Genomic DNA, 22,303 nt, shown 5'->3' on the forward strand with positions numbered 1-22,303 from the left:
GAAGGGCAGCAGGTCAAGGGTGGAGCTCCTGTTTTGCAGGCAGAAGGTCTGTGGCTTGATCCCTGGAATCTCCAAATAGGACTGAGCTCCTGGAGAGCAGCTGCCAGACAGTGTAGATGACACTGAGCCAAGAATCTCACTTGGTATAAGGTAAAGGTAAAGGACCCCTGGACGGTTAAGTCCAGTCAAAGGCAACTATGGGGTTGCAGCGCTCATCTCACTTCAGGCCGAGGGAGCCGGTGTTTGTCCACAGACAGCTTTCTGGGTCGTGGCAGGCATGACTAAACCGCTTCTGGCGCAACGCTACACTGTGATGGAAGCCAGAGTGCATGGAAATGCCATTTACCTTGCCGCCACAGCAGTACCTATTTATCTACTTGCACTAGTGTGTGTTCGAACTGCTAGGATGGCAGGAGTTGGGGCAGAGTGACGGGACCTCGCCCCATCGCGGGGATTCGAACCGCCGACCTTCTGATCGGCAAGCCCAAGAGGCTCAGTTTAGACCACAGCGCCGCCCGCGTCCCACTTGGTATATGTAGGACTGCCATGCACCCTGGATCTTAGACCTAAGTCAACCGACAAGCCCTGGTTTTTACTTTTTGAAATATGGCAGCCCAAGGTTACACGGCCGTTTCTCACACTGTCTAAAATGTCTGGAGGGCATCGCCTTGGCCAACTCTGAGCTAGTCAACCTCGCAAACAGGTGTGTGTGTGGATGATCTCCTGAGACGCCGTCAGCTCAGCTCTCAATCGAACCTCAAGATTACCTGATGGCGCCGCTTCGAGGTCACATTTGGAAAAAGGAAACGGCTGTTAATAGATTAAGAGCCCCGAAGAACACCTACTCGGTCAGTTCTTCATCCCCTGAGTCTTCATCAGAGGACGACGAGGATGGATACTGCGGCGGCTGACAGTCAGTCCTCAGCCTCTCCTCCTCTTTCCACTCTTCCAGCCTGAGTGCCTCCTGCCTCTCTAGAGTTTCTCTGCGAAGCATATGGAAGTAGCCCCGGCCAATCTTCACCGAGTTGATCAGATACCTGTTAAAAATGGTGCGAGGTCAAGCACTGAATACGGAGAATACGGGGAATACGGAGATATATTATTCCCCTCCTGCAACCCTCCAGAAGAACTGTCTGTCTCTTTAAATTTCTGCAAAGAGTAAAGGAGCACATGTTGAAAGAAGTCCAGGACCCAAAGGGATTATGGGTTGTCTCAGAGGCATTCCTCTTCCTCAATCTTGTCAGGAGAACTTATTTAATTTTTTTTAAAAAATTAGATCTTTCTGAACACTATTCACAACCCCGAAAGTGCAGTAGCAGGGTGTGACATCACAACATAAACAGGGTAAACAAAATAAAAAAATTCCTTCAGTAGCACCTTAAAGACCAACTAAGTTTTTATTTTGGCATGAGCCTTCGTGTGCATGCACACTTCTGCACACGAAAGCTCATACCAAAATAAAAACTTAGTTGGTCTTTTAGGTGCTACTGAAGGAATTTTTTTATTTTGCTTCGACTCAGACCAAATGGGCTACCTACCTGTAAGGGTAAACAAAGAATTAATAATAAGGAAAAGACAAGGTGACGCGCCAAAAGTAAAGCAAGACGTTCTGAGCTGCAGTGGTTGGTGAATCTTGAGTATCTAAGTCTAATGCAGAGCTGGGCGATACAGCAACACATCGTCCAAAACCGGTTTCGATATTGGTTTCATATTTTTTAACCTAGCAGTATATTGCGAATCTTGATGCAAATCTTGATGTTTGTGTGTGTGTGTGTTATGCAAAAATCGCCCTGTTGTAAAAACCATGAAGCCAGCCAATGCTTCTACGTAGCTCCAATGTCCTTATTTCAGACATTGTGATAACAGTGGTGCCTCGACATACGAATTCAATCCGTTCCGAAGGCACCTTCATAGGTCGGAAAATTCGTAAGTCGAAAAGCGCCATTGGAAACGCGATTTCCCATAGGATTGCATTGGAAACGGAAAAATTCGTAAGTCGAAGCAACCCTATCTAAAAATTCGTAAGTCGAAAAATCCCTATCTAAAACCGCCGTGGTTTCCTTTCAGATGTCGAGACATTCGTAAGCGCGCGGCCATTTGCCCCATTCGTAAGTTGAAAAATTCAGTTGCCGAGTCGTTCGTAAGTCGAGGTACCACTGTATATTAGTACAGTGGAACCTCGGTTTATGAACACCTCGGTTTATGAATTTTCGGTTTATGAACACCGTGGACCCATCTGGAACGGATTAATTCATTTTCCATTACTTTCAATGGGAAAGTTCGCTTCAGTTTATGAACGCTTCAGTTTATGAACAGACCTCTGGAACCAATTACACCCATGCTTCAGTTTATGAACGCTTCAGTTTAAGTACTCCGCGGACCCGCCTGGAACGGATTAATCCACTTTCCATTACTTTCAATGGGAAAGTTCGCTTCAGTTTATGAACGCTTCAGTTTATGAACAGACTTCCGGAACCAATTGTGTTCATAAACCGAGGTACCACTGTATAGCAAAGGCATAGGCAAACTCGGCCCTCCAGATGTTTGGGGACTACAACTCCCACCATCCCCAGCTAACTGGACCAGTGGTCAGGGATGATGGGAGTTGTAGTCCCAAAACATCTGGAGGGCTGAGTTTGCCTATGCCTGCTATATCACAATGTTTAGCTGATGATATATCACGATGTCAAAAACCAGATATCGCCCAGCCCTAAATCATAGGAAATAAAATCCCACTGGATGATTTAAAAGCATTCTGGACCCCCCACCCCCTGGAGTCGTGCGGTTTGTGTGCAATTTTTCCCATGGTAGCCAAAGTCCGTAAGTTATAATACCACAGAGCCAAATGCGGATTTTTTCAAGGTTTCCCATTGCTGGGCTGTTGAAATCCCAGCAGCAGCTAAAATCCAAATCAAGAGCTCTTCGGAGTGACAAGCTGTCTGTCCGCATATTGATGAATGACAGTTGTGGGGGAGCCTGAGCAGGTGATTTAATTGTTTGGGATATTTCTTAATATACTCGGGACCGGAATAATGAAACCTGATGGCATTCCCACCAAAGGTGAAAGGATGTCCCTCAGAGCCCACAGGCCCTCCAGCAATCTTGTGTTGATTGCGACATGATAGGAAACATCTGCACAGGTGTGCAATTGCCATCTGTGCCGCCAACTCCCTCCCATATAATGAAACGGATTTATAGGAATTAGCTAATCGCAGTGATTTCCATTCAGATTCCTGTACTGGAACTGATGGGCACACTGTACGCCTAAACACAGAACCTACAAGGAAGGCGAGCTATTGAATTCCCTAGAGAGATTCTAGCCCATGGGTAGGCAAACTAAGGCCCGGGGGCCGGATCCGGCCCAATCGCCTTCTAAATCTGGTCCATGGACAGTCCGGGAATCAGCGTATTTTTACATGAGTAGAATGTGTCCTTTTATTTAAAATGCATCTCTGGGTTGTTTGTGGGGCCTGCCTGGTGTTTTTACATGAGTAGAATGTGTGCTTTTATGTAAAATGCATCTCTGGGTTATTTGTGGGGCATAGGAATTCATTCATTCCTCCCCCTCCCCCCCAAAAATACAGTATGGCTCCCCCACAAGGTCTGAGGGACAGTGGACTGGCCCTGTGCTGAAAAAGTTTGCCGACCCCTGGTCTAGCCCATAATGGAGGAGTCTGAGGATGGAGTGTTACTCCGAGGAACGCATCTCCCTGACCCAAGCGTTGGACTACCTACAACAGCCTTTGTCAACATTATATGCCTCTTGACATCCGGCAGGCTCCTTCAGTCTGCTCTTTCCAGCACCTGGCAAAAACATTTTCGCTTAGGCAAAGCCGACGCAGATATATTGAAAGTTGCCATGTGTTTTAAACTGGCCATTGCTGAATTTGATTATTTTATTTTTGGTAATTGCTGAATTTAATTATTTTCTGAAGGTTTTTAATCGCTGTGATGAACTGTTTGTTTGTCTGTTTGTTTTAACATGATAATTTAATCTTAACTCGTTTTGTAAACTGCTTTGAGATCCATTATTCATAATAATAATGATAATGATGATGATAATAATAATAATAATAATAATAATAATATTTTATTTATACCCCGCCCTCCCCAGTCAAAACTGGGCTCAGGGCGGCTGATACCAATAAAATTACAGTAAGACGTAAAAGAAAGAAAACAATTAATTAAAATACAGGTTAAAATACAGTTTAAATTTAAAATTTTAAAATGCAGCCTCATTTTAAAGTAGCCCAAATCAATACCATAAGGGAGGAAAACATAGGGGTCAGACTGAGTCCAGGCCAAAGGCCAGGCGGAACAGCTCCATCTTGCAGGCCCTGTGGAAAGATGTCAAATCCCGCAGGGCCCTGGTCTCCTGTGAGAGAGCGTTCCACCAATACTGAAAAGGCCCTGGTCCTAGTTGAGACTAATCTGACCACCTTATGGCTCGGGATCTCCAAAATGTTGTTATTTGTGGACCTTAAGGTCCTCCATGGGGCATACCAGGAGAGGTGGTCCTGTAGGTACGAGGGTCCTAAGCCGCTTAGAATCGTAGAGATAAATGCAACAGTGTAAATAAGTTTTGATGGATGTAATAGTGGAATACTGAATGGTATCGTTTTTTTGTAAAATATGCAGGGGTTTATGATATGCAAAATGCACCATGGAAAGAGAAGAAGGAAAGTCATTGATATCTTAAGGATGTAAAAATGAGTACTTTAAATTGTAAATAATAATAATAATAATAATAATAATAATCACACACACACACACACACACACACACACACACACACACACACACACAAAATGAGAAAATGATAAGAGTTGGAAGGGACTTCAAGGCTCATCTAGTCCAACCCCCTGGCAGTGAAGGAGGAGGAGGATGAATTCCTTATTGCATTTCTATCTTTTTCTTCAAAGGAACTTAAGGTGGCAAACATTCTTCTCTCCCTTCCTCATTTAATCCCCACAACATCCCTGTGAAGTAGGTTAGACTGAGAGGCAGTGATTGGCCCAAGATCACCCAGGGAAGTTCGTGGTCGAGTGGGGATTTGAACTGTGGTTTCCCAGCTCCTAGTCCAACACTCTATCCACAACACCACATTGGTAGACAGTCGTACCTCCGGTTATGAATTTAATCCGTTCCGGGGGTCCGTTCTTAAGCCAAAACCGTTTCTTAACATGAGGTGTGCTTTCGCTAACGGGGCCTCTGGCACGCGACTTCCGCTCACATCCCGGGGCAAAGTTCGCAACAAGGGGCACCTACTTCCGGGTTAGCGGAGCTCGTTACCCAAAGGGTTCGCAAGGAGGACGGTTCGTAAACAGAGGTTCCACTGTATCACCATCGTCACAATTATCATCATAGGATCACAGAATTGTAGAGTTGAAAGGGACCATGAAGGTCATTTAGTCGAACCCCCTGGAATACAGGAATCTTTTGCCCAATGTGGGTCTCGAACTCACATCCCTTCGATTTAGAGTCTTGTGCTCTACCGACTGAGCTATCCCATAACCACGATTCATTTATATCCCACCTTTTCTGCAGAACAGGGACTGAAGGCGGCTCACAAAAAAAACAACACGAAAAGCTAAAAACATATCAAATATAACAGTTAAAAAGCAATTGAACTAAAATGACTAGGTAAACAGTGGCTTCCATCGTAAGACGCATTTGTGCCCCTACAAGGCTGGTGTTCACATATTTAATAAATATATATGTGACATACAGTATAAGAGGAGAAGACCTCATCCAGATTCTAGGCAAATAAAGGCTTGGGGTTCAGAGAGAGATGGAGACAGTTGAGTTTTGCATTGGCTATGAGACTCCAGGAGAAGATTTCTTTCGTCTCTCTCTCTCTTATCCCTCCACCTTTTCTTTTTAAAAGAAGTCTTTTGTCGGATGACAGACGAGACAGACAATGGAAAGCGCTCACTGGCAGCAAAATGGATACATCACGACAAGTTGTTCTGCAGTCCGCGCGCAAAACATATTTCTACCCTGTCCGAATCAGACAAGCCCATCCATCTCCCGAAACATTGCGCGTACCTCCTAAAGTAATGGCTGCAACCGGGTTCAGAACACCCTCTTCCTTCCTAGCAATGCATTAAAACTACTCGAAGGCTACTAGACACTTAACAAATGGAGCTTCTGAATCTCAAGGTGATTCTCCGTCTGCCTGTAACATCCGTGAAATTCCGGACATATGGGAACCCATGTTGGAATGTATAGATTTTGGCAAATTTCCTTTAAAAAAGCTCAAAAACTTCTTTTTTCATTAAAAATATATATTTTATTTACGATTTTCAGGTTTATACATTTCAATAATTTTAATGTCGCTTTAATGGCGTGCTATGGTCCATGGGGTCACGAAGAGTCAGACATGACTAAACGACTAAACGACAACAATGTCGTTTTAACATTTCAAAACTTGACTTCCTTCTCCCTCTTTCTGCAGTTCCTTAAATTTATTTCTAATATTTTGTGAATATCCAAATTAACTTAATTTGTTCATTTATTCATCTGCTTTAAATATATACTTAGGAAACTGCAGTTTATCACAATAATCCTGCCAATGTTCTTATCTGTTTACAAGTTATCTGTAAATATCCAATAAACCATTTCCATGCTTTTATGAAAAGTTTGTTATCTTGATTTCTTATTTTTCCAGTAAGTTTTGCCATTTCTGCATATTCCATATGTTTTTGCAGCCATTCTTCTTTTGCTGGGACTTCTTCTTCTTTCCATTTTTGGGCAAGTAACATTCCTGCTGCTGTAGTTGCATACATGAATAAATTTCTATACAGTTTCAGTAGTTCTGTTCATATAATTCCCAAAAGGAAAGCTTCTGGGTTTGTTTGTTTGTTTGTTTGTTTGACAAATGTTATTTTAAACATCTTTTTCAATTCATTATATATCATTCACAGTAAGCTTTTAACCTTACTACAAGACTTCTTTTTCAGATTCTGCAAAAGCCCAACAACCTTTGTGTCTGGATTTTCACTTTTTGAAATATGGCAATCCTAGAAATGTATGCCTCCAGCAGTGGAGGTAGAACACGGACATTGTGGCTAGCAGCCAATGAGAGCCTTGCCGTCTCTGAATTTGTCCAATTGCCTTTTAAAGCCATCTAAGTTGGTTGGCCACGCCTTCCTCCTGCGGGAGTGAGTTCCATAGTTCGACTATGCGTTGAATCATACCTGCCAAGTTCCTGTGGGTGAAATAAGGTACGAACCGGAAGTAGCAGACCAGAAGTCGCACTGCAGTCATTTTGGAACTGGGCAGAGCTGCATCAAAAGTCGCTTCTGAGCATGCTCCGCCCAGTTCCAAAATGGCCACCGCACCAGAATAAACCGGGTAAAAACAAAAAAATCAGTTTTTCCAGCTGGGAACAGCTAGAAAAACGGGGGTTTCCTGGGGAATACGGGAGACTTGGCAGCTATGTGTTGAATAAAGAAATACTTTCATTTATCTGTCCCGAGTCTCCCAACTGTGCGGAAGCTCTCCATTTCACACACCAATTCCAATCTTTTAAGTTTAGTTCTCCACAATTCCATAGCAGTTTCTGATTTTTATTTTTATTTTTTTAAAAAAACTTCATCGAAATTCAGCAGCATTTAAGTGTCGTTTTCTCCAAATATATGTATACTGTTCCATGCAATTTTGCTTCGCTTGTTCCTTAAACTTGAGCAGTTGCATCCACACAGGAAGGGTGCTGCTGCAACTGGAACTGCAACCATGAATTTTGAACGATGACTGTGTTTCAGTTCGCATATTGTTTCAGAAACTGCAAATTAGAACTGAACTGAATTTCTACCCTGTCTGTACCAGGCAAGCATTATGTTCTGACAGCTCTCTCTCTCTCCCTCTCTCTCAACACACACACACACACACACACACACACACACACACACACACACACATTCTGTGCTGTCCCCGGCAGGTGGCACAAACAAGGGCTAGTCATTTTCACACGAGGGGTGGGGAGGGGGGCAAAGCAAATACCTTTCCATTTAAATCCTCGTTTCAAAAGCATCGTATTTATGCAGCAACTTAATAAAATTAGCCTCTGCCGCCAACTTGACGAGGAGGTAAGAATCATTCATTAAAATGCAAATGCATTTGAGATGAACTTTGGAATGCATTTATTAACAGTAATTGAGCTCCAGCCGGCTGGAAGTCACAACACGGATTTTCCGCCACCTTGCCGACAAAGGCCATGCCTTTCTTGTAAACTAATAACTTTGTCACTGGGAAAATTGAGAGGGCTCCCCCCCTCCCCCGTTTTCTGAGTGCTAATCATTTTCATTGGATTGCTCCGGCTCCTTTATAGGATTAAATTGATATAGATAAAGGTCGGGCTCGTACTGTACCAAAATAAAAATGACCTGGCAGAAAACCAGTGGGTGGGTGGCAAGCTGACGAGGAGCTCGCTTTCATGCTTAATACAACATCATGGGCATATAATTACCTTAAATCGTCTGACCGCCCCGCTGAGCTATTCGTAAATTTGTAACACGGAATTACAAAGGAGTCAAGCTTGAATAGGCCTGATGCATTACTTTGAAGCAGGAGTAGAAACATACTTATCAAAGGGTATGATCTGACGATTATTATTATTATTATTGACCTGTACTTCACCCAGAGGTCCCAGAGCAGGTTACAACAGCAAAACACAGTATTAAAAACAGGTTTAAACAACTGACAATTGCAAAATAACACACCTCGGAGTGTCAAAAGCCTAGGTAAAGAGGTGCGTTATCAGCACTCACCAGAAACAGTATAATGAAGGTGCCAGACTCACCTCCGAGGGGAGGGAGTTCCACACTTAGCGACCACCACATCTGGGCATCCCCAGAACCACCGTACACACTGCCCAGCTATCGCAGCAGTTTGGCTTCACCCCCATAGGCGCACTCCATTGTCTCACAAGACAACGCCAACAACGATAGAGTCTGCACTGTGAGAACAGGATGCTGGACTAGATGGGCCATTGGCCGGATCCAGCAGGCTTCCCCCCATGTTCTTATGTTCTTTACAGAGTTCCACTCCAGGGCAAACTGCGTCTCGGGTGCACAACTGGGAGACGCAGTGCTGTTGCCGGGCCCCGAAAATAGCACTTTCCTTTCATGACTGACGGCGTAGGTAATATTCCACCCATCCAGACACTCAGCTCCCTGTCTGCTCATGTCTGCTGTCTAATTAACGTGAGCTGTCATTCACAGAGAAAGAAAGTCTCTCTCTCTCTCTCTCTCTCTCCCCCCCCCCCCGCCGATCCACTCTCTTTCTCCCCTCTTTCTTTCTGGAACAGAATTTTGCAAACCTCCAGCCGTGACCGTGCAAGAAGCATGTTAATTAGAGCGCTGGCTGCCAAATGGCAAAAAAGGGGAAGAAGCCTAAGATACAAGGTAGCAGAGTACCTGTTTCCAAGCAACTGGCATTACCAGGCATTAGCTGCAGAGGAAGTCTAGTGTGGGCAGGTAATGCCAAAGCACCCAAGCAGCGGCGCAATTTCTCTCTTTCTCTCTGTCTTGCGGATGCTCATCGCATCTCCGACCATGATCACTGCCACACCAACAACCTGATCTGCTCCAGCTGATTTGCTGGCGTTGGGAGAGGAGGGAATTTGCAGAGTACGAAACAACAGCCAAGGCTATGTTTTGAAAAAAATGAATGAATGAATGAATGAATGAATGAATGAATTCCTATGCCCCACAAATAACCCAGAGAAGCATTTTGAATAAAAGGACACATTCTACTCATGTAAAAACACGCTGATTCCCGGACCGTCCGCGGGCCAGATTTGGAAGGCGATTGGGCCATGATCATGAAGCTCACTGAGTGACCTTGCAGTCAGTCAGTCAATCTCAGTCTCACCTACCTCGTAGGGTTGTTGTAAGGATGATATGGTGAGGAGAACTATGCCCCCCCCCACCTTGATTGAGCTCCTTGGAGGAAAGGTGGGGTGCAAATTTAATTAATAATTGTTGTTGTTTACCTGCCTGGGAGCTGCCTCTTTAGGAAAGCTGACATTTCTAGCTTTCAGTTATCATCGGAAAAGGGAAGAATTTGATTCCTTATTTAGGAACCAACGGTTGCTGGTAAAAGGGACCTCTTAACATCAGGAAACATTACTTTCAGGAAACAACTGGAGACCTTTTCGTTCCGACAAGATTTCCCAGCAAGATGAAAAGGTCTCTGCCTTAGGTACTCCTTTTTTGCATTGTTTTTTAATGTATATCTTCTGTTGGATTTTTTGTACAGCTTTCCAAACTGTTTTTAGCATTTTTCATGGCGGGTTTGAAAACTGCCTCAAGGCATAGGTAAAAGGTAAGGAATTAATCAAAATAGAGTTATTATTTGTTGGATTGAATCTGTACCCTGCCCTTCATCCTCAAGGGGCTCATGGTGGCAAACAGGTAACTTGGAGATAAAACTGAAGCAAAAAACATTCTAAAACAGATTAAAACATTACAAAAAACAATGATAACTAAAGACATTATAATCTAGCCAATGATCTCAGGGTTGCCAGAAACTGTGTTCTTCCGCCACCAAATGCCTGGGAAAACAGGATTGTTTTCAAATTCCTCCTGAAAGCTGATCATGATGGAGACAGGCGAGCCTCACTAAGGGAGGCGATTCTGCAACTGGGGAATCACCACTGAAAAGGCCCTGCCGTGGGTCAACACCAACAAGGCAGCCCCCAGTGGCGATGCCACGACCAAGGTCTCACCCGATGTTTGTAATAACAATGCTTTCTGCAAAAGCCCAGTCATCCAGCTGCTTTTCCTATCTTCTTGCTCAAAGATAACTTGTAGTTCTGCTCCTGATCTCCCCAGTGCTCAGAATACGTGCGTCTCTCCTTCCCCATACACCCACTGACATCTTGAGGAAACCTAGTGCAAGGGAGACCTGAAATAGCCGGCCAAAAGAATTAGGACAAATTGCACAATGCACAACTGCCCTAAGATTAACTAGCACCTGCCTTCTTTCTGTTGTTTACTGTCTGTTCTCTGCGGAACCGCTTTTGAAAGATGCTACTCTGGATGAGAATGTCAGTTTGGGGATGTATGTGCCCTTCTGCAGTTGGCAGCGATCGTTTGTCAGCGTACATTTTGTACCGGGCTGTTGCTAAACTCTGCAAGCGGTAAATCATGGCATTTGTACCCACGGCTGATGTTCTTGCTGCAAAAGTCTGATATTCAAATTAATGAGTATATGAAGACCAAAGGAGTCGCCATCACGTGCAATGAGCATACAAATGGAAATTTCCATCAGTTCCAGCCACCTCTGCTCAATTTTAAAGGGTCATCGCTGGAGACCACTTCATTTGGGACTCCCCGCCCCCCTTTAAACTGGCATTTCTCTGCTTTAGAAACCAATGCATGCACCAGCCAAATAAGAACATGAGATGGTCTGTTTTGCCACCTGTGCTTAAGCCTGAACACCAGTCGGTAGCACCTGAGTCTCTTAATCTCAGGGTCGTGGGTCGAGCCCCACGTTGGGTGGAAGATTCCTGCATTGCAGGGCGGCTGGACAACTCTACGATTCTATGATGGCATATTAAATTCCCACCATTGTAAAGGTAAAAAGGTAAAGGACTCATTGACAGTTAAGTCCAGTCAAAGGCAACTATGGGTTTGTGGTGCTCATCTCACTTTCAGGCAACCCAATAATACCCGCCCCCCCCTTCCAAAACACATTTAAAAGGGCATCAGATGTCAATCGGCCAAAGGCCTGGTTAAAGAGGAACATTTTCACCTGGTAAAGGTAAAGGACCCCTGACAGTTAAGTCCAGTCGCGAACGACTCTGGGGTTGCGGTGTTCTCATCTCACTTTACTGGCCGAGGGAGCCGATGTTTGTCCGCAGATAGTTTTTCCAGGTCATGTGGCCAGCATGACTAAACTGCTTCTGGCACAATGGGACACCGTGACAGAAGAAGAAGAAGAAGAAGAAGAAGAAGAAGAAGAAGAAGAAGAAGAAGAAGAAGAAGAAGAAGAAGAAGAAGAAGAAGAAGAGTAGTAGTTTGGATTTGATATCCCGCTTTATCACTACCCAAAGGAGTCTCAAAGCGGCTAACATTCTCCTTTCCCTTCCTCCTCCACAACAAACACTCTGCGAGGTGAGTGGGGCTGAGAGACTTCAAATAAGTGTGACTAGCCCAAGGTCACCCAGCAGCTGCATGTGGAGCAGCGAAGATGTGAACCCAGTTCACCAGATTACGAGTCTACCGCTCTTAACCACTACACCACACTGGCTCCAGAGTGCATGGAAATGCCATTTACCTTCCCGCCACAGCGGTACCTATTTATCTACTTGCACTGGTGTGCTTTCGAACTGCTAGGTTGGCAGAAGCTGGGACAGAGCAACGGGAGCTCACCCTGTCACAGGGATTCGAACCACCGACCTTCCGATCGGCAAGCCCAAGAGGCTCAGTGGTTTAGACCACAGCGTCACCTGCGTCCCTATTGTGCTTAAGAACATAAGAGGAGCCAATGGCCCATCTAGTCCAGAATGCTGCTATCGTTTGAGGACACCTCAGACATTAGGTTGCATCCAGGTAAGTTCTAGTGAGACTAGACCTACTGGAATCAATGGGCCTAAGTTAGTCATGCCTTTTAGTTTCATTGGATCAGTATGATAAGCACTGAATACAACTCAATGGGCTGCATCCAACTAAATAAAGCCACTTTAGAATCATAGAACTGTACAGTTGGAAGGGACCCTGAGGATCATCTAGTCCAACCCCCTGCAATGCAGGAATATGCAGATATCCCATACGGGGATCGAACCTGCAACCTTGGAGCTATCAGCAACATGCTCTAACGAACTGAGCAATCCACTAGCACAAGCACTCTTTTGGCTGTGCAAGGGAACTTCTGCTCCCTCTTGTCTCCCTGTGCTCCCCCTAAATGGGAGGGCCATGGCTCATTGTGTGTGTGTGGGGGGGGTGTCCACCAACCAACGGCAGAGATTCTTCTTTGCATGAAGAAAGTCACAACATCTCCAGGTAGGATTGAGAGAGACCCCCCTGCCTGGAACCCTGGAGAGCCATTGCCAGTACTGAGCTGGATGGACCAATGATCTGACTTAGTATAGTGAAGGGCTGTAGCTTGGAGGTACAGCATCTGCCTTGCATGCAAGGCAGTCTCAGGTTCAATCCTGGGCATCTCCAGGTAGGACTGGATGAGACAAGTGGCCAGACTTGGTTTCAGGCAGCTTCATTCTCTCCTAAATCTCTTCTGGACAGATACTGCCCAATGTCACCTCCCAAGAGGGTGGAAAGCCAGGTTCAAAACCTGTGGCTAGTACAAGGGTGATAAAGCACATCACCTACTTCTGGGAATGAGCTCAGAAAACAAGAGGAGAGTACAGGGATTCCTTCATTTGCAGGTCCAGATCAACAATTTTGCTAGACGTTGATATATGGTATCACACCATCCTTCTTACCTTGTGTGTGCAAGGTCTTTATGGAGGGTCCTCAGGTCCTTTTCTAAGTTTCTAAAAGGCAGGAGCTTCTTCTCAGGTTCCTGTAGACATTGAATGGAATGTTAGAAGAACCTTTGCTGGACAAGGCCAAAGGAGAACCTAGCCCACTGTTCTGTTCTCACGGGTACCTAACCAGAGGCCTTTGGGAAACCCGTAATCTCTGAGATCCCTATTGGCCACCCATCATGCCTCCCTGGGAACTGTGGCTGTGTGATAAACTTGGTTGCATTAAGCCTAAACCTCAAATCACAGGCTAGTTGAGAGACTGCCTTATCCTTTATACTCCCATATGTGTTAGGGATTGGGCAGAGGAGGAATGGTGGAGACCGCCTCCCCAGCCTGACCCTTCCAGAGAAGAAGAAGACAGTTCAGAATTACAACAAAGGTTTGAGGGAGATCACAGCTCAGAGGCAGATGAGGGGAAAAGCTGGGAAAGAATGGGAGAGGAGGAAGAAGAAGCACCAGAGGGGGGACAGCTGACGGACCCTGTGTCTTTAGAAAGCATTCCAGACCCCTCCTCTCCCAGAACCCGGTGGGCATTGAAATTAGGAGAACAAGAAGCTCAAAGGCAGAGGGCACTTTTCAGCACCTGTAGTGATGACACATGAGAAAGGGAGGGGGTGGAGATTCACTCAGGACAACACCATTATTTCAAGAGGCTGCATTTCCAAGCCTCTCTCTGTGAATATTGAATAAAAAGCAGTCGGTAAGAACTTTTCATTGTCTTATCCGTTCCTGGCAACCTGCTGTGGGGGTTGGATCCTCTGACGCCTGACACCAAGAAATCCCTGTGGTCTGTGGGAGAGTCTCTCTTGCAAGTTCCAAAGATCACAGAAGCTTGCTCTGCCATAAGTAGGAGCAGCGCTTTCAGTGTGGCTGCCCCGTTTCGTGGAACAGCAAGATATGACAGGCATACCCAAACTACATCTTCCAGAAACAAGCGGATGCCTTTCTGCTCCATTTCCCAGCTGGATAAACAGGACTCTAGCACGAACGTCCACTTGCTGGGGTTTTCATTTTGCTTCAAATACATTGCTGGTTTTTGTGTTTCTAATGATCTTCTATGTAAATTGCCTTAATGCAGTGGCTTAGAAGGCAATTAATAAATCAAAACTGACAGTCATGTGAATGTGAGAAATGGTCGGTGTGTGTGTGTGACACGAACACACACTTGTGGGTGTGTACACTGTCCTGTCTGAGTGTGCATCCTGCGATAAATTATATCCAAGCTATGCACCAGTGAAATCTGCCCTCAGCCAAAACGCTCATCATTCCCCTGCCAATATTTGGTGTTTCCCTAGGTGGGGCTGCTTCTCCGTTTGGGAACCGATATATTGATTTATTATGCATTTATTGCACATCTATCCAACTTTTTTCCTGCAAGGAGCTCAAAGTGGCATGCATGCTTCACCTCCACCCTATTTTAACCTCAGAAGTACCCCGTCCAAGAGGTGAGGCTGACAGAGGCAGGCCCTGGCCCATGGTCACCCGGTGAGCTTAATGGCCAAGTGGGGATTTGAACCCAGCACTCTGACCAGTACACCACGTTGGCTCTCAAGACAGAGATACAGATCATATTACATTTACCTTTGGTTTCCGCTTCTTAGCACTGACTGGTTCCACTGGTTCTGCCACTTCTTCGGGGCCAACATCCTCTCTGAAGAATCCCTGCAAGAAGAGGCAAAACATTGTCATCAGTACGGAGCGCTATGAGAGATAAATGAGCATAATGAAGATTCAAAGATAGCTGAAGGTATGTCTGGTGAATATACCAGCCTCTACCCTGCAACCTGGTACACCCTCCAGATATTTTGGCCTGTAACTCCCCATCAGCGCCAGTAACGGGAGTCTGAAACATCTGGAGGGCACTGGCTTGAAAGGATGGAATAGACAAAGGCGGTTGTTTTGGGGAGCCAGCCAGGCACAGTGACAGAGCACTAGGTGGAGCCTGGAGCTGCCTAATTGATCTCCTCTGAAAGCGGAGCCACAAAAAGCATTACAGGAGGCTATCAAAATGAAGCTGGGCAGTGAGCATCACAGAGCGGTTGTTAGCCATACGGTGGGGCTTAATAGGGCAGCAGCAAACCAACGATCAGCCTGGTAGAAATGAACCCCTTGTCCTCCTATAAATAAAGGCAATCAGTTCTCCTGAAGCACTTTTCGAGCTTGGCAGCCTGCAGCTCATCTTCCTGGATTGAGCTTGAAAAATGGAATCCCAGGGCAGGGATTCGTTTTTATGCTACCACTAAACAGACACACACACACACACACACACACACACACACACACACACACAGAGCTATCGCTTAGGTACAGCCCTTTACGTATTGCCTTGAACAAGAAAAATTGGTTTTTGTTGTTGTTTTGCATTCAGATGCCAGAACACGCTGTTAAGATTGCAAGGAATGAAGCCGAGCATACCTGGTGCATGTTTTTTGGTTTGGGGTTTTGTTTTGCTATGAACTGAAGCATGTTGTTTTCCTCAAATACAAAATCCGGACATGAAGGACACTACTTAAATGTCTGTATATCTGAGTGCTGGAAGGCTCACAAAGACACAGGTTTGGGGAACAGGAAAAATATTCCAGGAACGATCACTCTCCAAGGGATGGGCCATAGCCCAGGAAAAGGATCTTAGCTTGGCGGTGGTTGTTGTTGTTGCTTAGTCGTTTAGTCGTGTCCGACTCTTCGTGACCCCATGGACCAGAGCACGCCAGGCACTCCTGTCTTCCACTGCCTCCCACAGTTTGGTCAGACTCATGTTCGTAGCTTCGAGAACACTGTCCAACCATCTTGTCCTCTGTCATCTCCTTCTCCTTGTGCCCTCAATCCTTCCCAACATCAGGGTCTTTTCCAGGGAGTCTTCTCTTCTCATGAGGTGGCCAAAGTACTGGAGCCTCAGCTTCAGGATCTGTCCTTCTAATGAGCACTCAGGGCTGATTTCCTTCAGAATGGATAGGTTTGATCTTCTTGCAGTCCATGGGACTCTCAAAGAGTCTCCTCCAGCACCATAATTCAAAAGGATCAATTCTTCGGCGATCAGCCTTCTTTATGGTCCAGCTCTCACTTCTCGCTTGGCGGTTAGAACATCCAAATTGCATGTAGAAGCTCCCAGGTTCAACCCCAGGTTTCTCCAGGTAGGGCTGGGAGAGACTCGCTGTCTGGAAAGCTGCTGCCAGTCAGTGCAGACAATACTGAGATGGGCAGGCACACTGCGATCAACTATCTGCAACCAACCAGGACTTCTGGACTTTTGCACCAGCCGCAAAAATAAAATACAGTGGTACCTTGGTTTTCGAACGTCTCTGTTGACAAATATTTCAGTTTTTGAATGCCATAAACCTGGAAGTAAATGCTTCGGTTTTCGAACACATCTCGGAAGTCAAACATGCCATGTGGCTTCTGTACTGAGTTTTCCGTATTGAGGCTTCTGTATTGGGTTTTCAAATGTTTTGGAACTCGAATGGTCTTCCAGAACGGATTACGTTCAGAAACCGAGGTACCACTGTACCTGTTTACATGTTGTTGTTTAGTCATTTAGTCGTGTCCGACTCTTCGTGACCCCATGGACCAGAGCACGCCAGGCACTCCTGTCTTGCACTGCCTACCGCAGTTTGGTCAAACTCATGTTCGTAGCTTTGAGAACACTGTCCAACCATCTCGTCCTCTGTCGTCCCCTTCTCCTAGTGCCCTCAATCTTTCCCAACATCAGGGTCTTTTCCAGGGAGTCTTCTCTTCTCATGAGGTGGCCAAAGTATTGGAGCCTCAGCTTCATGATCTGTCCTTCCAGTGAGCACCCAGGGTTGATTTTCTTCAGAATGGAGAGGTTTGATCTTCTTGCAGTCCATGGGACTCTCAAGAGTCTCCTCCAGCACCATAATTCAAAAGCATCAATTCTTCGGCGATCAGCCTTCTTTATGGTCCAGCTCTCACTTCCATACATTACTACTGGGAAAACCATAGCTTTAACTATACGGACCTTTGTAGGCAAGGTGATGTCTCTGCTTTTTAAGATGCTGTCTAGGTTTGTCTTTGCTTTTCTCCCAAGAAGCAGGTGTCTTTTAATTTCGTGACTGCTGTCACCATCTGCAGTGATCAAGGAGCCCAAGAAAGTAAAATCTCTCACTGCCTCCATTTCTTCCCCTTCTATTTGCCAGGAGGTGATGGGACCAGTGGCCATGATCTTGGTTTTTTTGATGTTGAGCTTCAGACCATATTTTGCACTCTCCTCTTTCACCCTCATTAAAAGCTTCTTTAATTCCTCCTCACTTTCTGCCATCAAGGTTGTGTCATCTGCATATCTGAGGTTGTTGATATTTCTTCCGGCAATCTTAATTCCGGCTTGGGATTCATCTAGTCCAGCCTTTCGCATGATGAATTCTGTATATAAGTTAAATAAGCAGGGAGACAATATACAACCTTGTCGTACTCCTTTCCCAATTTTGAACCAATCAGTTGTTCCATATCCAGTTCTAACTGTAGCTTCTTGTCCCACATAGAGATTTCTCAGGAGACAGATGAGGTGATCATGCACTTCCATTTCTTTAAGAACTTGCCATAGTTTGCTGTGGTCGACACAGTCAAAGGCTTTTGCATAGTCAATGAAGCAGAAGTAGACGTTTTTCTGGAACTCTCTAGCTTTCTCCATAATCCCCTTCATGGATCAATGCCTTGTCGTGGCGAAGGGGCTTGAATAACTCAGAGAAGCTATGAGCTATGCCATGCAGGGCCACCCAAGATGGACAGGTCATAGTGGAGAGTTTTGACTAAACGTGATCCACCTGGAGAAGGAACTGGCAAGCCACTCCAGTATCCCTGCCAAGAAAACTCCATGGACAAAGACAAAACGTCTACCTGTTTACATGACACTCACACAAAAGCTTGGGCCTGGGATGGTTCAGTCGGTAGATCATGAGACTCACTATCTAAGGGTCATGGGTCCCAGATTCCTGCATTGCAGGGGGTTGGACTAGATGAACCCTGGGGTCCTTTCCAACCCTATAATCCTATGATTCTATGATATGCTGTGTATCTCTTCCCACTTCGATTGCCTCCCCTAAAAAAAGCTCAACAACTGTTTCTGAGGAGTTACTGCTTCACAATATTTTATATACGGTATATATATAAATTATATATAATAATTCTAACACTTCAAACCTTGACTTCCTTCCTCCTTTTTCTGCAGTTCCTTAAATTTATTTTCATCATTCCCTGCATATTCTGAATTATCTTGACTTAATTCTTTTATGCACCTGTTCTCATATATGTCTTTTGAAGCTGCAAGTTATTACAATAATCCTGCCAATGTCTTAATCTCTTTACAGTGTGTTTGTAAATATTAAATAAACCAATTCCATTCCTTTATATATAAAAAAATTGGATGTCTTGATTTCTTATACTTCTGGTAAATTTCACCATTTCTGCATAATCCATTAGTTTCTATAGCCATTCTTCTTCCGTTGGGACTTCTTCTACAGTATACTGTGTTTCTCTACAGTTTATGACAATTTTATGGTATTTATATATATATTAATGTTTCGTAAGTCTCCCAGTAAATTTCTTTTGAAAGTAAAACAACAACAACCACATAGTAGAAACCGCGTCAATTATTTATCTACTTATTAGTTCAATTTATATCCAGCCCTTTATCAGTTTCATCGATCCCAGGGCGGCCGACGCCATAATACCCTATTAAACAGGATGGTAACATTTTGAATAATTAATCCCTCCACTAAAATATAACCAAATAATTAAATAGGTATTAAGCAGTCATGAAATTAAATACGGTAACTACTGGCGGGCTCACTGTGTTTCTGGAGGGCCTGTGGGGAGCAGCTTTTTAGGATGCCAGGTGTTGCTGGACTACAACTCCCATCATCCTTTGCTCAGGTTGGCTGTTAGGAACTGGAGTCCAACAGGTTAACCATCCCCAGGTTAGGGGGGAAAGAGAACTATTGGCTTTACAATTCCATTGTGCGCAACTCTGCCTCTTTCGTTTATTTCAATATTCATCCTTCCGCATCTTGAGGATTCAGAGCAGGTATGAGTGAAATAAAGGCTGCCTTTGACGGACCCAAACCATGGATCCATCCAGTTTTATAGGTTTCTGTCACTGTTTTGAACGTAAGAAAGGAAGCTAACAAATTGAGGAAGGGCCATAATCGCAGGGCAGGCGTGCCAGTTTGCTCCTTCAATTGAGGAGGCCGGCACCGTGTGACGTGCTCATATCACAAGCGCATGCATTGCAACTTGTGCATGTAACACGCAAGTCCTCCTTGGCCCCCCTTAGCTGGAGCCCCTTTTGCATTGTTTTTCAATGTATATCATGAGTTGGATATTTGTACAGCTTTCAAAACTGCTTTTAGCATTTTTCATGTATTCCGCTCTGGTCAGACCTCACCTGGAATACTGTGTCCAGTTCTGGGCACCACAGTTCAAGAAGGATACTGACAAGCTGGAACGTGTCCAGAGGAGGGCAACCGAAATGGTCAAAGGCCTGGAAACGATGCCTTATGAGGAACGGCTTAGGGAGCTGGGTATGTTTAGCCTGGAGAAAAGAAGGTTGAGGGGTGATATGATAGCCATGTTCAAATATATAAAAGGATGTCATATAGAAGAGGGTGAAAGGTTGTTTTCTGCTGCTCCAGAGAAGCGGACACGGAGCAATGGATTCAAGCTACAAGAAAGAAGATTCCACCTAAACATTAGGAAGAACTTCCTGACAGTAAGAGCTGTTCGGCAGTGGAATTTGCTGCCAAGGAGTGTGGTGGAGTCTCCTTCTTTGGAAGTCTTTAAGTGGAGGTTTGACAGCCATCTGTCAGGAATGCTTTGATGGTGTTTCCTGCTTGGCAGGGGGTTGGACTGGATGGCCCTTGTGGTCTCTTCCAACTCTATGATTCTATGATTCATGGTGCATTTGCAAACTGCCTCAAGGCATAAGTAAAGGGTAGCCCATGAGGGCTAGAAGCTTGCTTTTAAAGAACAGAACAGTGAGGCCTTGAATCTTGCTCGTAACTTAATTCCACAGCAGAAAGAGACCTTATTCTAAGTATGGACTGGTTAATTGAAAAGAAAAAGATTCACTATATTCTGTCTGTTTTAGCAATAGGTTTTTAAACTTACATTGTACATTTTTCCCAAGAGGCTTTTAATATATGCATTATTAATGCTAACTGCTAATGTCTCCCTTTCATTTTTCCTCAGCTTTCTGTTTTATTTTTACTAAATTCTCATGTCGCTTGAAATAAGCTTAATTAAACCAGCAAACCAAATGGGAACAAAACGGGAAATGAATTAGTCGAGCTTGAAAAATCCTGATTGCCTTTGAGCTAAAAAGCCTTTTGGGAATGATCCAGCCCATGCTCTTAGGCAGAAATTGTGAACGTGCATATGAGGGAGTAAGGTTTCCATGCTGTATACATTACCTGGGAGTTAGTCCCATTGAACTCAAAGGGCCTTTACATGTGTAAGTCCTACTGAACACATGGGGGTTTACTGAGAAAACATGCTTAAGATTGGTCAGAAAGTCCCACTGATTTCAACAGGACAAAGGTCAGCACATGCTCAGTGTCCCAATTCAAACATTAACCACCTCAATCTGATAAACCATGGTTTATTGGGCAAATAATCAATGTGTCCCTGTGTTTCATCTTCCCTTTTCCTTCTCTCTGCTCTCTCGCACCTTACTGCCATACTTCTGAGGTTTGTTAAGCCACGGTTTCCTCTTACACCTGAACCAGGAAACTGTAGTTTAAGCTCCAACTACAAACTAGGATTTCAGACTCTTGACGATGGTTCGCAAGCCAGGATTGTAGTCCAAGCTTAAATGGGAAACTGTGGTTTAACAAATCCCACATGTACTGTATGGCAGTAAGGCACCCGAGAGAAGGGGAGAAGGGAACAAGCAGCCATAACACTCATTCTTGGTCCTACAGGCCAATGTAGTTATGTCCGAGTCAAGCCTCTATCTTGCCTAAGTCACTCCATGAAATCTATAGGTCTTAAAAGAGCCAATGTTTTGGCAGATTGTGCCTTAGATTTCTTGCATCAGACTTCCTATATTTACCTGTGTAGTCTCAACACCGAAATTTCAGCCTGGCATTGTTTTGTCTTTGGGAGCGCCCAAACAATCTCATTTTATTCTGCTACATCCTCATTTCTATCCAGATCTCTCTTCCATCTCCTGGTCTTCTAAAACATTACATACTACCACCAGCCAGAAGGGAAATGTGCCATTGATGTAATAATAGGGCATTGGTGATGGATTTATACCGGACCGTCCACACACATCATCCCACATTATTAAGTTGCTTAGCAATGTCTCCCCAATGTTATCACATTATTGCCGTCTGGAGGGGCGCTCTTCAACTACAGCACAACAAAAAGGGAGAAGAAAATTTAACCAGAAATTTAACATTTGTGCTATAAAAAGCTACAAGACTTCAGTAGGAAATTACAAGACGAAAAAATGTTTAAAATAACCTTTTCTAAAAAAACAACCTGAAGGCTTCTTTTCAGGAATTCTAGGTGCTGAAATCCCAAAGGAGCAAAAAAGACTATTTATGTCTGCGACTACGGCTGCGCGGATGTTATTGGCCCAGAGATGGAAAGAAGGTAAAGTCCCTACCAGAGAAGAATGGCAGATCAAGTTGATGGATTATGCCGAAATGGCTAAAATGACTGGAAGAATCAGAAATCAGGAAGACCAAAATTTTAATAAGGAACATAGCTGCCAAGTTCCGGCCTGAGAAATAACGGACTGGACCGGAAGTAGCAGACCGGAAGTAGCGCTGCCGCCATTTTGGAACTGGGCGG

The 22,303-nt window shown here is 44.6% G+C and overlaps 1 protein-coding gene across 2 annotated transcripts in view; it reads right to left on the reverse strand.

The window, feature by feature from the left end:
- The window catches only part of CCDC60 (coiled-coil domain containing 60), a 53,070-nt gene that overhangs the window by 17,153 nt on the left and 13,614 nt on the right, over positions 1-22,303 (reverse strand). For both annotated transcript variants that reach the window (XM_035098571.3, XM_060269729.2), the window contains exons 2-4: positions 15,077-15,157; positions 13,451-13,530; positions 846-1,037 (exon numbers count right to left, since the gene is read on the reverse strand). In XM_035098571.3, the coding sequence (XP_034954462.1) occupies positions 846-1,037; positions 13,451-13,530; positions 15,077-15,157 (353 nt within the window). The remainder of the gene's footprint in view (positions 1-845; positions 1,038-13,450; positions 13,531-15,076; positions 15,158-22,303) is intronic.

This window comes from Zootoca vivipara, chromosome 16, assembly GCF_965207765.1.
Source record: "Zootoca vivipara chromosome 16, rZooViv2.hap1.1, whole genome shotgun sequence".
NCBI classification, from domain to species: Eukaryota; Metazoa; Chordata; class Lepidosauria; order Squamata; family Lacertidae; genus Zootoca; species Zootoca vivipara.